Source organism: Sciurus vulgaris, assembly GCF_902686455.1.
Source record: "Sciurus vulgaris genome assembly, chromosome: 15".
In the NCBI taxonomy this organism is placed as follows: Eukaryota; Metazoa; Chordata; class Mammalia; order Rodentia; family Sciuridae; genus Sciurus; species Sciurus vulgaris.
In genome coordinates, this window is record NC_136476.1 from 67,413,877 (window position 1) to 67,432,398 (window position 18,522).

Genomic DNA, 18,522 nt, shown 5'->3' on the forward strand with positions numbered 1-18,522 from the left:
AAAAACCACACAAATGCACATGTGTTTGTTAATGTTAGATAATAAAAATATAATTTAAAATATTTTTAAGGATATGTCTTAATATTATTTGTTTTCTTCATAACATACTTTTAAAAAATTGCTGCTGTAACAGAGGATTGAAAATAAAGGAAAATAAAGATGAACCTTCCATCTTTTAGCTATTTTTTTAAATGGTGCTGAGAATTGAACCCAGGGCCTCACACATCCTAGGCAAGTGCTCTCCCACTGAGGCATGTCCCAAGCCCCTTCCATCTTTAAAAATAAAACTTTAATATTTATGATCATAAAATTTAATAAGTACATAATATAATAATGGATCTTTTTAGGCAGTTGAACTAATAATGAAACATTTAAAATGATTACTGTGGTTCTTTGTTAGTGATAATAATAAATAAGAATAAAAAATAAAAAAAGTAATTTCCAGCTCTAGGGTGTAGTGAACTCAATAGTATTTGGAGTTACTTGCTCTATTTGTTTGAGTGCTCCACATGCATGTAAACACCCTACTATCAAAGACCTACTCTGTGTTGTTTAATGACAGATCTCCAATGCTCATAAGTATATTTGGCAGCTAGCAGGAGCTCTGGAAATATTTGTTAAGTAAATAAATTAAGAAAAATTTCTTACATATTTCTATACCCACTTCCAATGGACAGCTAATAAATCTAGGCAAAAGTCTTAATTAAAAAGTCTTTCAGACTGGGGATATAGCTCAGTTGGTAGAGTGCTTGTCTTGCATGCACAAGGCCCTGGGTTCAATCCCCAGCACTGAAAAAAAAAAAAAAAAAAAAAAAAAAAAAAGTCTTTCACTGTTTTTTTGAATATAAAGGAAAAAAGGCAATACATGTGTGTGGGCCTTAAAAATGAGTTTAGTTTGGAGTAGTGCCTATTTTAATTGGCCCTTGATTTGGTGAAGTAGGTTCTCATTCCTATTTTCTTATGTCTCAATGAGAAGACACATAATTTTTTTCCACATTTTTTATTGGTGCATTATAGTTATATGTAATGGTGGATTTGTTACGTATTTATACGTGCGCAAAATATACAATATACTTTGGCCAAATCCTCTCCCCAGCACTTCTCCTTCCTTCCCCTTCTCCCATCCCTGGTCTCTTTCCTCTATTCTACTGATCTCCTTTTGATTTTCATAATATTCCTGGCAAGACACATATTGTTGTGCAAGCAGGACAGTTTTGGATCAGACTTAACTTTGTCCACCATGGTAAGATTATCTTTAGATCTATTAAAAAAGCAATGCAAAAACTGCCTCTTTGTTGGTTTATCCCATCTTTTGCCTAAAAATAAGAAATGTTAATGAATTTCTTTAGGTTCCATTCAGATCTTGGTTTCTTAAAATAAATTACATACCCATTTTGAAGTACATTTTGTAGTTCGTACAAAGCAACATAGTATTTTATTAAAATTGGTTTACTTTAATTTCATATTTTGTACTGATATGGCCCTGAAGTGCTTTGAAAACCTATATACTAATAAAATATAGAGTTGTATGTCAAAAGGACTCAGGATCACCTTGATTAAATTTTATCCAATATTTACCACCAATAACAATAATCTGTTCACTGGCCTGGCTTCTGAACGAGGGTGAGCCACAGTGGGCTGGCCCTGGAAGTGAGGAAGCATGAGCCATTTACTGATTAGTCTCTTACCTCCAGAAAGCCATTCTCAATCTTAGGTGGGTCATTGCAAGACACAGGGTGGCACGTGGGAATGGGGCTACTCCACTGTCCAGTGGCTTCACAGGTGCTCCTCTTCTCCCCTTTGATGTAGAACCCCTTGTTGCAGCTATAAGCCACCATGGCCCCAAAACTGTAGTTGGATCCACTTGCATAGCCATTCATGATGCTTGGCGGCTCTCCACATCGCACCGGGATGCACTGGATGGACATGGGGGAAGGGGTCCACTGCCCGCCTCTCATACATTCGATCTTTGCTGAAGTGTTTAGCACAAAGCCTTCCATGCACTTGAAGCTCACAACTGAGCCAGCTGCAAATTTTTCTTTGTTCAAAGATTCCAAGATGCCATAGGAAATGGATGGAGGCTTTTCACAGAAATGAGCTATGCAATGGGGCATAGCCTGACCCTCTGGGGGAACCCACTTGCCCTGGGCATTGCAGAGGAGCTTGGAATTGTCTGCCAGGCTGTAACCATCTGAGCAGTAGTAGAATGCGATGTCCCCAAAGAGCCGATGGCCAGTCTCTGGGGAGGCGTGGTCCACGTTGGGGGGCTCGTCACAGGAGACAGCCAGACACTGTTGGTTACTCCCACTCCATTTTCCATTGGCCAGGCATTCAATGGTATCAGGACCAGCCAGGGTATACCTATGAGATTGGAGGAAAAGAAACGATAACTAAACTGAATATTTGAGAAAAAGCATTTACATCTGTTTTCAAATCTTTTCAACAGTGACTTTACTTTTATTCTTTGTTCTTCAGTATTTTAAAGAATATTATAGTTACTATTTGAATATTGAGCTTATTGATCAAGTGACCTTCTTTTGAGATATGCAATTGCATCATTTTTTTATTAGCACACAGGTGCATTTTGTAATTGCATCTTGATGTTAATATTGTTTGTTCAGAAAGAGAAATGGATTTAAGATTTTTCCTATTTGTGGAACTGTATTAACTGTTACATGTTTAAAATAAAAGTGTGGAGTAAACTATGGTCCTATTTGATAAAATTTAAAATTGGGATCCCATCTGTCTTTAAAATGGTTTTAGTCTGTTGCTAGCACTTGTCTTTGAAACGAGCTTCATATTAAGCCTAGAAGAGCTCATAATTAAATAATTATATTCAGTGAACTTTAATACAGTGATTATAATTTCTAATGCCTCTAAAATCTTTACCCATGTGATTAGAGTTAAAAGCCATGTTTTGCTTATGGCTTTGCTATTCACTCAGAATGAAAAAAAATTTGCTTAATAGTTCTCAGACTTTATGCACAAGGTATGATGACATGTACCTATATATGATGATAGATTGATGATGTGCAAAAATCTTAAATTCTCAAGTGTTCTCTCAATGGAGTAGAACAAAATATTAGGATATGTGCAGTATTAGTGCTATTATATTTGAATCATTTTTATTTTCATAATCACTATTAATGAAGAGAAAGATGACAGAGTTTTAAAAGAATATCTAGTATGTGATCAGTCTGTCATTTTGATAATAATGAATAGTCAGGGGAGTAAAATAATTGGGTACTTAATAGTTTAGACAAATTGATTTGTTCATTTTACAGATGAGTAAATGGTGTTTCAGATAGGCTCAGTAACCTAAAGTCACACAGTCAGAAGCAGTGGAATTGGGATCTGAATTTGGTTTATCAGATTCTGACACTTGTAACAGTTTCCACAATACTGCTCTCTTTTCAAAACAAGGTAGGTAAGATCATAATTTGTGGGTGTCTGATGGAAACTCTATTGCAGTGTCAGTAGCACAAATTTATTTGACCCACCAGCTAGTCAAGATTCTTAAGTCATTAGTTACCAGAAAAATTGAGATCCCTTTTAGTTTTGTAAAGAATTGGCTCTCATACAGAGATTGGAGTTCCTTTATCCTAGTTGGTGTTTATTTATGAAATCTATGGGAGATAGATCTAGGGAAAAAATGATAAGAGTATCTGTAGAGATATGTGCGTCCACCTTAATCACTGTCTTCGGTCATGCAATTGATAGAAGTAGTTTATAAATGAATCCTTCCTTATACATGTACCAAACAACTGAGTGAAGTCTCCAGTTAGGACCTGTTGCACTTCATTGTTTGAATAAGCTTAGTACGTTGTACAAAGATCTGAACTTAACAAATATTTAGATGGTTTCTATCTTTGGAGATGCAGGAAGGTATACACACAACATGCTAAGAGCATACTTTTATCATGGAAAAAAATCCATTATCCCTGGTCTGAGTGTGCAGATTCTATTGTTCCTGTGTAGAATGTGCTAAGAGTGGAAGTCCCATTGGCTGAAGCTCCTGATGTTTTATAGCACAGTTTGCATCTTGCATACACTTTGAAATACACATCCTTATGTTCATGGATCCTTTGATGTTGCCAGCATATTTCACTGACTGAAGTTCACAGACATAAACTTAGACATGGATTTATAAGAATCCATTGTGCCTTCTATAAAATTCTTCCTTTATTTCACAAGACCAGCTGGTTTGAGGCAGGAGCATCTACCTCCAGAACCATCCTCATTCCATAGTCTCTGGAGAACACAAGAATTGTGTTTTATAATTTGGCAGCACTTTGTTAGGCCTCTGATCACCTGATCTGAACAATCAGGTGGCTCTCAGAGGGGAAAAGGAAAGAGGAGTTGTGCAGGGCAGAAGAGTGGCAGAAGCAAAGCAAAGGGAGCGGGATGCTATCCGGGGACACAGGGGGAACTTTCACATCGGAGTGGCATATGAATACCAGGAAGCGGGAGGGGGCCAGAGCTAGGAATGGGTGTTTTCTGACAGGGTTGCCCTGATGTTTGGTGGGTGCGGATGTGCAGCCATAGATTCACTGTGGGGCATCATAAGGGATATGTATTTGATCTCTGCTCCCATTCCTGACACAGATCTCCTAAAGTCTTTGTAAGGTCCTGCGTGATTGGGCGCCCGTGCTTAGGATAACTAGATAATGTGTTCAGTGAAGATCAGGACAGAGGTTTAAAAATATGTATTCTAAAATACACCATTCAGCCCTTTAAGATGATAAAGGAGGATATATTTTTTAAATGACACAAAAAGAGAAATTATTAGCTAATGCCTACTAGCACTGTAATTGGTTTCTGATCAAATTACTGCACTGCTGAATTCTATTGGAAGTCTGAAGGTGTGTTGAGATTTACAGGGGACAGATTTCACCACATATTAAAGAATTCTTAGAGAAATGAGAAGGGAGATCAGTAGAATAGAGGAAAGGGGGAGGGAGGAGGGGAAGGAAAGGGGAAATACTGAGGAAGGATATTGGCCAAATTATATTGCTATGTCATGTGCATGTACAACTATGTAACAACAAATTCCATCATTGTGTATAATTATAATGCACTAATAAAAATATGGAAAAAACAATATTTAGAGAATGGTAAAGTTGCATACAGATGATGAGATATGTTTATAAATGCTGGCTTCCAAAGCAAGAACAATTGGAGCTGATATAAATCTAACATGAACATTTAATTAAATTCCATTCAATAGAATCGTGAACCAAATTCTGTTCAACAGGATGTAACAGAATACAACATTTTGTGCTCTCACTGAAGAGGCATTAAGAACACTCTGACAGCCTTTCATTAAAAATCAGGCCTTACATATTTTTTGAATGAATTGTTTTATTCCTTAAGTCCAAGGAAAAATGGCCTATTAAGATCATATTGGTGCCTCAGAAGAGCACATTTGAAGATGAACTGGCTGGGATACATTTTCATGTTTCTGGAGTGATAACCCAAAATCCTTTGAAAAGGGACCGAGTAATTTTTTCAGTAGCAAATAATTTTCAGTGATTTGATTCTCACGCTGAGTGCAGGCTTACTCATGGGCATGTGCTTGGGAAGCTTTATGAGAGAGCTCCCGAGTGGGGTATTAGCTCTTCTTCTAAAGGAAAAGAAGAGCCCATTAAATAGCTGCAATTAATGAGAACAAGAGGAAGCATGAACGCGCATCAGTAATTGATCTTATTTTCAATTAATAACAACGATGAAAGCTTTTATCTAAACATATCCAATAATTGCATTTAGCAGTTTATGTTTGAGAAGAATAAAAAGGGGAAAATTTGATTAGGTTTTCAGGAAGGCAATAGCCCCTTCACCCTCTGAGTTTCACACCAAGGAGTCTAAACCTAAGGACCAGAAAGGAAATGAGAAACAAATGACCATGTTTATGCAAACAACTGGAAATGCCCAGGGTTGGGGAGTTTGCATAAAAAGCTTTAAGAAACTGAATATTTTGATAAAAGATGAATTTTGGAAGCCAGGTTTAGGGAAGGATGTGGAAACAAAGTTTCTTGCTTCTTTCTCTTTCTGGCATTGATCATCCTATGCTGGTCTCTTAAAGTCTCTGCCTTTTCATCCTCAGCTTGAGAGTGAACCTTGCTCCTATAATTCAAGGAAAGCTGGGTGCAAAGCACAACACAATTATAAATGGAAAAAACATGGAGACAGCAACAAGAATATGTGCATGTAACATGCAATAAATAGGCCTGGGTCCATTATGGGCTGTGCAGGGCAGAGGATGCAGAACTGAGGCTGGAGAGGGAAATAACCCTAATCTTCTAATAAGGTCCACAGTACCTAAGGAAGTGGAAGGAGACAGCAGGACAGGTCACAGTATACAAAAGCCATGACTTGATTACAGTATGCTGTCCCTGAATAGAACAAGACCCAGCGTGTTGGCTTATGCCAATTGAACCTTTGGGGAAGAAACAGAAAAGAAGTAAAGAGAAAGAGAAGATGACAACTGAATCCTCATTCTGGCTGTAACACAGTCTGAAAAACTCACCTTACATGATATTTAATAAGCTATAATAGGCACTATTTTCAATGCATAGTGGAGCTGACGAGAAAGGAAATTTCCATGTTCCAGATACAAGAAATAAATTAAAACAAGAAAATTAAGCCGGTGAATGAATGCCATGGCTGACCTTGGATTAGGTGAGCAGAGGAAGTAGAGTTGAATGAGAGAGTCACAGCTGAGCCTCTGGCTTGAATCTACATCCTAGGAGGAGAGGCACTGAAAGGATGAATTAGTAAGATCCCACCACAGGCTCAGCTCTGTATTTTCAGGGGCCCTGGGTGGAAAAAAGTTCCCATGAAGGTGTCAATCTGCAAGTTTGCACCTCATGTGGATTTGAGGTTAGAATTTATAGCACTCTGTACAGAAAAACTTCAAATTGATAAATTAATGTAAAAATAGGTTGGTGATACTCTTGGGATACCTGGTAGAAAAATTATCCACATAATCAGATCATAAGAGATTGGCATAGGTTGAACAAACCTGGTTCACTATAAGGACACAATCTGAAATTACAAAACACACACCAGCATACCTTCCATAAACTGTAATGCTAGCACACCAATAAATGAGAAAATAGGAGAAAAGCCTATAAAATCTTAAAAAAAAAATAAAAGGTGGGCATGGTGGCACATGCCTGTAATTCCAGTGACTCATGAGACTGGGGAAGGAGGATCACAAATTTGAGGCCAGCATGGGCAACTTAGAGAGATCCTGTCTCAAAATAAAAAACAAAAAGATCTGAAGATGTAGCTCAGTGGTAAAGCATCTCTGGGTTCAATCCCCAGTACTTCAAAGAAGAAAAAAACCACTATAATTATAGTATGAAGTATGTTTACAAAGATAATATACTCAAAATTCTAATAAAAAGAAGAGACTTTTGAAAAGAGAAATATCTGAAAAATCAATAAATAGAAATTCCAGAAGTAAATAATAGGAAATAAAAATTTTAAAAATGAATGGACACTTTCAAAAGCAGACTAAAGAGAGTAGAAAGAAAAATTAGTGAACTGGAAGATATATATGAGGAAATTGCCCAAATGTAATACAAATTGATCAAAAGAAAATATGACAGGTTAATAACCATGACAAATAGAAGGAAATGGGCAATTTACACATTGCTCATTTCTACAAGAAACTACTATGTAGCAGTGCATATCAGGTGACTTACCTGTATCAACAGGGATAAGTATAAAAGAGATAATGTTAGGTGAAAGATCAAAGTTTAAAGGATAAAGTACAAAGTAACACATACAAAACACTTAAATCTACAGAGTGTTTGTTTATGGGGACATATGTATGTGATAAAGACAAAATGCACACGTTTCTTTGAGGAGAATAGAAGAATGAAAAGAATGACTTTTAGGTATTTGTGCAATACTGTATTTCTTGTATAAAAGGAGATCTAAGGTAATTATGGCAAAATTTTAACATTTACTTTTATCTCAGCAATGAATATGTATTTTAAATAAAATTCTGTTTTCTTTTTTGCCTTTCTGTAGGTTTCAAATGTAAATGTTTCAAGAGAAATTGGCCAGAAAAAAAGGAACAAGACAGAGATGCTCTTTCCAGTGTGGCCACCCTCAAGTCACCCCAAAGATGATGTGCGTAAAAAGGAATAAAGTTCTTTCTCTCAACACGAGTTTTAATTTCAGAAAAATAAAACAGCCTCTTACTAGTCAATTTTTTCTTTCAGAAAAAATTAGAGTGATTTAAAACTGTGTGTATATGAATTTAATTAGATAAGATAGTTTCTCCAACATTATTGAAATGCCATTACTTTATATAACCATAATGGCACAGAGAACAATAATACAGCCAAACATACATAGAACTCCCGTCTATAGAAAGCACCGTTAAGCAGGGTCTCATCTCCCTTGGTACCTACGGGACTTAGGTGGGCAGATCTGACTTCCATTTGGTCAAGGACAGAAAATCTCCACAGATTAATCACAGATGAGATGGGATCTCTAAGATTATGTGGCCCAACACTTTTGTGTCTCAGATATAAAATAGGGGAATAATACATATTCTATCAAATCCCATATTTGTCAAGGAACAACATGAGAAAATTTATGTGGAAGTCTTTTGAAGAAAGTAAAATTCCTCTTCAAATGAATGGGCTTATTGTAATTTTCTGCCTAATAACTGTCTTTATTGCTTGTTTAAATACAACACATTCAGTTATAGACATTTGGCAGACATAAAATCCTTCTTAGGAAATCTTATAGATAATAATTTATGAAGAAGTGTATTGTTTGCAGAGAAAAGATGAAAAAAAAAAACTAGAAATTTGCATATATCATGGTTTTTAACATTCAAAAATATATGCCAAGACAAAATTCTGGGGAAAAATGAGGTAAAATATTAACATTATTTATTTCAGGGTATTAAAATGATGGATGACTCTTACATATGAATTTTTGTATTTTCTAGTTTTATATGATGATCATGCATCACCAGAAGTTGTTGATATCTTGATATTATTTGGAACATAATATCACAACTACCACAAATACTTATATGCAGAGGACTATTTAAAATAGTCACTTAAGGGCTGGGGATCTAGCTCAGTTGGTAGAGTGCTTGCCTTGTAAGTACAAGGCCCTGGTTCAATCCCCAGCACCGCAAAAAAAAAAAAAAAAAATTAGTCACTTAAGTGTGTCACCATTAATAATGCCTTCACACTCCAGATAGACCACAGCTGTTCTTCACACATTTGGAAACAGAAACAGCAGAAGTGTTGCTGTGTTCTGCATTCATGCCATAAACACTTAAATGATTAATTTTAAATAGATCTATGCAGTTCATTGTGGAGTGGGGGGAAGTTCTTCTGTAAGTCACGCCACAGTATGTAGTTAGGACCATCAAATGCTACTTCTGCACTGACATTTTAGTATTAATGATTTCTTCTCCATATGAGAAGGTGTTACGATTAGGGATTTGAAAAGTTGATCTTACAGAAGTTACAGTAGAATGGCGGTTACCAGAGGCTGGAGGGAGGGAGGGGGGGATGGGGAAAGGTTGATCAGTTAGGCTTAAGAGGTGAGGCCACAGAAAACAATCATGTACTGTGCATTTCAAGAAGCTACAAGAAAGGAGTTTGAAATTTTCACCATAAAGAAATGCTAAATGTTCAAGGAGACAGATATGTTTAACCCAATGTAATACGTTACACATGTATTGAAACACCACATACTAACCCCCAAATACTAATCCCCTAATATGTATAATTTTAATGTTTTTTATGTATCAGTTAAAAAATTAAAAAGGAAAGCTCTGGGATTTCAGTAACTTAAGTCGCTCAAAAAAAATATAGTCTCCACCTGCTGGCAATCCTGTGTTAGTGGGCTGGTCTACACAGTTGAAATGAGATCCAAGCTCCAAGGGAGCCCAGAAACTCTGTCCTCACCTCTGCGCTCTTATCATTATAATAATGGCTAGGTTCATTGGGTTTGCCAGGTTTTTTCCTGGATAAGCCATGCTTTATATAATTTTATTCCTCATACTATGCATAAGTATGAATCTTTAATGAACTTGTTTTTCATAGGAGGATAACCAAGCACAGAAAGGTCACGCCACTCCCCAAGGCCACACAGTTAGCAAAGGGCAGACTGGAACATGAATGCAGAAGAAGACCACCCCTCTGCTTTTGCTGCTTCCAAATGTGTGAAGAGCAACTGCTCTATCCGGAGTGTGAAAACATTATCAATAGCAAAAATACTTAATGAGAAGCAGAGGAAAGAAAAAACAATGACTGCAAATAACGCGAGTCAGATGACCAGGGGCGACAGTGCGTTACTGGTTGCCTTGAGACCTTAGGCAGATCATGTCCCAGGGAGCCCTTCCCTTTGCTTTACATGCCTTTCCCGAAGATCAAATGAGCCCAGAGTGCGAAAGCCCTTTAACTTGCTTCCTGTTTTTCCAAATCTTATCTCTGAATTAAGTCAGATGATTAGAAATGTAAACACTTAAACTTTATCTTTTTTGTTTTCCTGCAGATATGTCATCTTCATGTTGTGACTTGCCTTGGTTTTGCACAAGATAATACGTGAATGCTTTAAATGTGCTTTTTACATATTTGGTTAAAGTATAAAGAAAATTTTCACTGCATCACCTACTGTCTGCTATTCAAGGCTTAATTTAATACATTTAATAAGTTCCAGGAAAACACTGTTTCCACAGGAAAATGTGCTCCCACTCAGCTGTCAGAAAATAAGCATAAAGCTCTCTTTGGCTCCTGCTGCCAGGAAATCGAATTTCGTGTCCAGGGGTCCATCTCTTCCCCCTGGCTCTGGTGATATTTCCTTTGGCTCTGGTGTTCCTCTCTTCTAAGGATTTACTCACCCTTCTTTGCATGTGTAAGTGACAGTGCTCCCAAACGTGAAGTTACTCCCAGTGGTGACAGCGTCCGTGATGGCAGGCGGCTCTCCACAGAAGACGAGATGACAGGCAGGTGGCGCTCGGTCCCAGCTGCCAGAAGCTGTGCATTCAATGATGGAAGGGCCCTGTAAGCTACGGAAACAAGGACGCGAGGTCACCCTTGCCATCAGTTAGTTATTTACTGCTATGGAGATGAGATAGAAGGACTTAGGACGAAGTGGAGGACACTTGAGGAGCTCTCGTATATAAAAAATGGCGTGTCTTTATATTTCATTACATGATATAAAAACAAGGGAAATCTAAACAGTCCATATGCCATTTAAAGCAACATAACCATAACCACTTGGTGCAAAGTAGAAGTTTAATGTGCTCACAGGTTGTGGTGTGGGGCACTCCACACTTCATGAACAGCAGATTACTTGAATGAAAAGTGTTGATAGGCTTATTAGAATCCAACTGGAAGGGAGACACCTGAGTAAACAGGTCATCAGAGTAACTGAGGTCAAAGGGCACTGTCCTTTCCATGAGCCTGGGCATTTGAACCCTGTTGCTCGGGAAGACTTCCAGCTCTCCTTGTTTACAAACCTCGCATCCCTGTGTCCCAGCTCATCACCTTTGCTTGTCAACATGACTCTGATTGTTTCATTCATTCTACCTCCTGTTTCCTGTTTCATTTATTCTACTTCCTGTCTCTCTTCCTGTTGACCACCTTTCTGATCACAGCCTTTCTCTATGCCTTCCACCTGAACACAATCACCAGCAATCAAATTAAACTACCATAATATTAAGAACCTAGGTCCTGGCTTTAATGGGGCCCATCTGAAATTGAAGGACCACCCAAACTGTTCTTCCTTCTCCATTTCCTGCTAACCTGTTTGTTGAGCTATTTTCCCCACCCAAGCTCCTTACCGGTCTTCATCCCACACTGAAAATGAAAGCAGAAACTGACCCCACAGCCTTGGAGTCAGCAAGGGTAGAACACTGGACTTGGAGCATATCCTTAGGTTGACACAGCCTGGTTGAATCTGCATATGTATATTTTCTGGGTTTTGTTTCTATAAATTGTAACATTTCTGTAAGATGGGAAAGGCAATTAGCTCTCTTCCCAGTTTGGGTCAAACTGTGATTAAGTTTATTTTTCTTTTTTATATAATTTTTCTCTCATTTCTGCTGCAGGTGGTGACTGAATCCAAGTAGTCAGGAACTCAGCAGCCTTGGGCCTGGGCCCTGGTAACAGAATTGGTGCCTCTCTGGTGGGACTAACCCCTACTGATGGAGTTCTTTGGAGATGACCACTCCAAGGGCTTCATCAGTAGTGAGTCAGTCCTGGAAAGAGGAAAATAAAAGTTCCCACAGGTAAGAAACTTTGTTTTGGGACTCAACTCTTGTTTCAACCAGGGTTGAATGCCCTTGTGGCCACTTTTGATAGACTGGGAAAATGAATTTTTAGGAACCTATGGGCCCAAAGTTTATTTGACACTACTCAATTCTTGTGGGCTCTGTGTGTTGACCCTCATCCTTCCTTTTACTTGTCTTCTGGGGCTTTTTAGCCAACTTAGGGTTCTTGAACCAATTTGGGTTCTTGAACTATTAGTCTGACAGAGAAATTTGACCTTGTTCTTAGTTAGTAAATAAGTATTAGTTCTTGTAGTGTGTATTCAAAATTATTGTAGTTCTGTGGTAGGTACCTAAAAAAATTCTAAACCTGTTGTCAGATAATTCTTGACATCAAATGTAAAATGATGAGCTTTCTACCAAAATGGTAATTCACCTTGGTCTGCATAAGAAGGACTCTAGTAAGCACTCTTTAAATGCAACTCTCAGAACTTAATTGCTTTACAGAAAAATTGGTTATTTTTCTTGTCTTTCAAAATTCTACCTGAGTACAAATCTTAATGTTTTAAGATGTTAGCTATTGCTTATTAAAATTAATTGAGGACTTAGGTAAGCTTAGCTTAAGAATTGCTCTTTCTAAACCTTTTTTTGTTTTATGAACATAAAAATTGTCTTTCAACGCAGACTCATAACCATCTATCACTTCCTCTCCAATGTGGGACCAGATCAGACCCAATGGATGAAACAAGTCCATTCTGGTGACGTGGGACTAAACCATTTGATGGATTATCAGAAATGTCTTCAGAGAAACTCATTCAGAGATGGGGTAAACTGTCAGAATCAAAAGAGAGTCACTTGTCAACCCTATCAAAAAATAAGATGGTCCAAGAAGTGACAGGTTTCTTATGCATGACTACCTGGCACTCAAGTCCTGCCACTAGGTGGAGCCTTATCTTCAGATATCAGATTTCAGATCTGCTTCTGAAGCCCTGGATGGAAACTACGCATCAAATCTAGCAATAAACAGCCATCCAGATGTAATGGTGCCCAGGTCTCTCAAGACTGTGGGATGGACAAGCTGGAGGAGAACTGTAATGGGGTCCTTTTAAATTGGAAGTTACAAATTGTTTTTTCATCTCCATTTCCTGCTAACCTGTTTGTCAAGCTACTTTCTCCATCATTGTCACGCTGAAAATGAAAGCTGAAACTGCCCCCAAAACTGTGGAGCCAATGAGCATTGAAAACTGGGATTGTAACATGTCCCTGTGCCAGTACAGCCTGGCTGACTCTACATACATGTATTTCCTGCTTTTTGTTCCTATAAATGACAACATTTCTGTAGGATTTGGAAGGCAGTTTAGTTGTCACCCCAGTTTTGAACGAACTGTGATTAAATTCATTTTTCCTTTGTATATTATTTCCTCTTATTTCTGATGTGGGCAGGTGACTGAATCCAGTTGGTCAGGACCCCACAGCCTTTGGACTGAGCTCCAACAACATGACCTTGGCATACTCTTTTACAACATCCTATGGAATGTTGAGTATTAGCTAAGTAAGCTTTTTTTTTTTTTTTTTTTAAATCCATCACAAAATCATTTAAACAGGTATTGTGATCTGCTTCACAATGTTTGCTTTTGTGTTTGAAGTCTGAATGTGGAAGCCATTGAACTATAACGGATCCCCAGAGTCACAGAGTAAATATTTCCCTGAGCCCTCCTATCAGATAGGACTCAGGAAGCGCACACATATGAGAATAGCCTTACATTTATAAACTATGAGTGAAATGTGCTGAGTAAATAATGGGCAACGGGGGGTTGTAGGAAGCTGGACTTTACCTGTATCCTCTCTCACAAGAATATGATGCAGTAGAAAGGTAGGTAAGCCCACTCAAACTAAATTTTCCATGGTTTATGTTTTTGGGACTGGAACACTTCACCAGTTCACACACAGGGGAAGAATGACTCCAGGAACCGCTAGCAAGACAGGACAATTCTTTCTCACCAGCCAAAGTATATCCTTTATTACACCTGAAGAAGATAAAGGAAAATTATAGAAGGTAGTTTGCTTTATTTTGCATAATTTTATCTGTACAAAAGCCTCTAAAATATTAGACATTTACACATATTGGAAACTTTCTTTTTTATCCAATGAACCAATGTTTTTAAGGTCTTTTTTTTTTTTTTTTTTTCTTTTTTCTTTCTTTTCATTCAAGGTTAACTACTGTATGTGTTCCCCAGAGGAATCTTGCTGAGTAATAAATAGAGGATAGATTCAAGAATTTGGCTAGCCTCCAGATTGTGTCATGGATTAATACCCGTAAACAGAAATGTCTTGGTTTGAGAGTTGTGTGGACTAGGTTCCTCATCCATCAGGCTTGGCATCAAAGCCCAACAGTATTCATGAGCTTGGAGTGCTTTCCTACACAGCATCGTCCTTGGGGTGCCTCAAGGGGGCGCTCTAAGCATACTAGGTTACTGCTCAGGATTTAAGGATTCTAGATGTGATGGACTTTAGGTAACTGGATTATATTTCTTCACACTCCACAGCATTCAATTAAGTCCATCTTAATTCAAAACATCCTCTGAGATTATTCCCCCCTTTCTTCCAGTATTATACCCTTACTGGCACATCAATAACTTCTACAACGTTGGTTTGATTTTAGGTACTTACTTGAATATCACTTTACTACCGTAAGTAAATGCTGATCCATCAATGCCACCATTTTCTGGAATAGCTGGTGCACCACAGGACAGAGCTGAAAGGAAGAAAATCAAGATCATGGCTTTTCTTTGTGTGTGCAAAACAATTCCGAAAGCTCAAGGGTCAGCTCTAGATTTGTTTTTGTTCTTGATGTTTGTTTTGTCACTCTTGAGCATGAGCCTAATACTTGGGTATCAAGACAAAGAAGAAAGACACAACATAATATTGGACATGCCTACATCTTACCTATCTAGGATTGCCAGGCACAATAAATATGGAAATTTGCTTGATATACCTTCACAGTATGGTCTTGGGTGATTCCATTCTCCAGACTCCAAACATGTGATTTTTGTTACTCCCAACAGCTGGTATCCTTCCTCACATGAAAATGTGACCTCAGCGCCCACTGTATGTATCTCACCAGAAGAGTGGCCATTTTCCGGATTTCCTGGAGCCTTACATTTTATAGGTTCTTGAAACAAAGTTTTTATGGAATGATAAGTAGTTTTCACACAACCATACAAAGTCTCAAAGCAAAAGAATTTCACTACAGTTAAGGCACTCATGAAAACCTGAGAGAAAGCTTTTCAAGGGAGATGCATAAAGGCCAGGGACAGGTTGGGCATTAGGTCAGAAAATACATTTAACAGGCATTTAAACAAGAATATTTGGAAACAGGAATGACTAATAAAAATATATATAAGGTCTATCTGGCCAAAATGGTAGTTGTTTATTGGGGAAGTAGTCATGGTGCCAGGGCATGGCTCAGACGGCTTTGCCCCTCTCACCTCTCTCCAACTGCACACCCAGTTTGTGAAAAGCAATTGACTTGGTCTCAAGCACATGGAAAAGTTGTGTAACAGCAGATTCAAGGAAGTTCCCAGCCTCCCTTTCCAAACAGACTGTGGACCATAAGACCCTCCTATGTATAAATTAGGGGTGGGGAGGTCAGTCATCAGAGTAGGGAAGGGAAAATGGTTACAGAAAGGTTTGAGGCTAGAGTTCAGCAGTATGAGAGAATATATTACGTGAATGCTCAGAAGGGGAGGGTATATTGAGTCAATCTTCCTAAAGGTCATTTGTGCAATGTAAGTCAAGAACTTTAAATAAAACACTTTCAGAAAGTAAATGCAACTATAATACTAGATTTTGAGAAAAGCAGGGAGAGGTGAGCACAAAGATTCATGTTCAAAGATGTTTTTTAAACTATTTTTTGTAGTGGATATCATCCAGTGTTAACATACAGGGAAAAGGTAATTATGGGAAATCCATAAAGTGAATTCTAAATCAAGAATTAAAATAATATTCTCAAACTATCATGTGACTTAAAAATGTATATGATGTAATACTACACAAAATAACTAAATATGTTGCTTATAAATAGTGTACAGGAAAACACTGGAGGTATACACTAACAGTAAATATGTCTGCATGGTTAATAGACAATTTTATTCTGTCTTAGTAATTGGCATATTCCCTCAAGGAAGTTGTGGCTTTAAAATTAAGAATATTTGAAGATATTTTTTAACTTACATTTTGTTTCACTCTACACAGATATGGATTAAAACTATACCTTCTGAATCCATCATAAACTCACTGTACCAACCTCATATATTTCCTTACCATTCCCATATATCTATCTCTGCTAATGCAGTTGTTAATACCTAACTTTCTACATTAATTATATTTCTTTTTTAAAAAATATTTTTAGTTGTAGGTAGACAAAATACTTTTATTTTATTTATTATTATTTTTTTTATGTGGTGCTGAGGATTGAACTCAGTACCTCACACAAGGTAGGCAAGCGCTCTACCACTGAGCTACAGTCCCAGGTCCATTACTTATCTTTCAGTAATAAATTATAATAAGTGTCTGCAATTTGAACATAAATCTAGAGTATGTCTTTAGAACAAACCCTGTGGTGCATTGGTTTCCAAGCTCACTGTCTGATGTGTTTGCCTTTCCGTCGGTAGTGTTTAACTTTTTATTCTGTTTTAATCTTTTCTTCTGATGGCTTTGTATTTTTAAAAATTTTTAGTAGAAGTGATGCCTCTGTCTTCTATTGTGTACCAGCAGTTTCCTGAGATTTTCTTCTGGTTCCTGTATTAACTCATTTTCAATGCCATATTCCTTTGAGCAGGAAGGTTTTTTGTTTTTTTGGTTTTTTTTTTGGGTGCTGGGGATCGAACCCAGGGCCTTGTGCTTACAAGGCCCTGTACCAACAGGGCCTCTACCAACTGAGCTATCTCCCCAGCCCCAGGAAGATTTTTGAAAAGTTCCTATAGTGTTAATTTTGTTTAGTTGTACCCATCCTTTAAAGAGAAGAGATGCATTATAAATCGGGTATTTCTATAGGCAAATTTTGTGACTTGTGCTTTTTATTTTTTAATTTTTATTGGTGCATTATAATTGTACATCATAGTGGGATTCATTATGCTGTATTTGTACAGGCACATGACATAACGTGGCTTGTTCTTAAATAGTACAGGGAGAGAACAGGATGATGTATGTATAAACATCCAATATTGTCTGTTTAAGAGAAGATTTCCTAGCTTAACCAAGTTTATGATTCTATTTCTGTTGTCTGAAACTGATGTTGTGTTTTTGTGGTTACAATTGTTTACATTTCTGTGTGTGTGTGCATGTGTGTTTTACAGTGGGAAATATGGTCTCTATATCATGTATAACTCCTGGGACTTTTTCTCTGTCTCAAATTGTAGGGGACCTATTTCCAGATGATTTGAACAGTACTTTAAATTCCACTTTACTTTCTATCTTATTATGTTCTGGTAGTTACCCCTCACAGCAAATGTAGAAAGATAGGAATGGGGAGAGATGAGCCAGTACTGTCAAAGTTATAACAAGATATAGAGGCATGGTCAGGCAACAAGATGTTATTTTCTTCAGTGATAACATTTTCTGTGATTGAGGTAGAGGAAATGGTTGATGGTAAAGATGTGCTAAACCACTTTTTTGGTTCTGATTGAAGCAGAGAGGCCACTGATTATATTTCTAAACTCATTCTTCTATTCTTGAACTATGCAGATATTTCTTCAAAATCCTAGCTATATAGTTGGCTTCTGTTTTGTTTTTCAGAAACTGGGACATTGGGAGAAGCACAATACTGATTTAAAACACCTTTAATTTCTTCCTTTTTTTTTTTTTTTCCAGTGCTGAGGATTGAACCCAGTGCCTTGTGCTTATGAGGCAAGCACTCTACCAACTGAGCTATATCGCCAGCCCAACACCTTGAATTTCTACTAGTGTGTTTTTAAATTAGATTTTATCTTCTGCATCTGTCTGTATGTGCTTTGAAACTATTGTCTTATTTAAAATAACATAAATATATACTAGAATAAAAAAATTGAAATAGGCATTTCTGGTGATGCCTGTATGAGTTACCTGCACAGTTTTTACCATCTCCTGTGTATGGCGGGATACATGAGCAAACATAGGATCCATTTGTATTCAGGCACCAGGCATGCTCACTGCAGTCTGACCCAACAGCACACTCATCCACATCTGAAATAAGACAGTTGGCAAATATTCAAGTTGATTCACTTTTC

The 18,522-nt window shown here is 37.5% G+C and overlaps 1 protein-coding gene across 1 annotated transcript in view; it reads right to left on the reverse strand.

Annotated features, from left to right (window-relative positions):
- Positions 1-18,522, reverse strand: part of SVEP1 (sushi, von Willebrand factor type A, EGF and pentraxin domain containing 1) — a 184,634-nt gene that overhangs the window by 36,063 nt on the left and 130,049 nt on the right. The window contains exons 32-37 of the mRNA XM_079112549.1: positions 18,359-18,478; positions 15,252-15,428; positions 14,927-15,011; positions 14,092-14,283; positions 10,886-11,053; positions 1,689-2,361 (exon numbers count right to left, since the gene is read on the reverse strand). Coding sequence (XP_078968675.1) covers positions 1,689-2,361; positions 10,886-11,053; positions 14,092-14,283; positions 14,927-15,011; positions 15,252-15,428; positions 18,359-18,478 — 1,415 coding nt within the window. The remainder of the gene's footprint in view (positions 1-1,688; positions 2,362-10,885; positions 11,054-14,091; positions 14,284-14,926; positions 15,012-15,251; positions 15,429-18,358; positions 18,479-18,522) is intronic.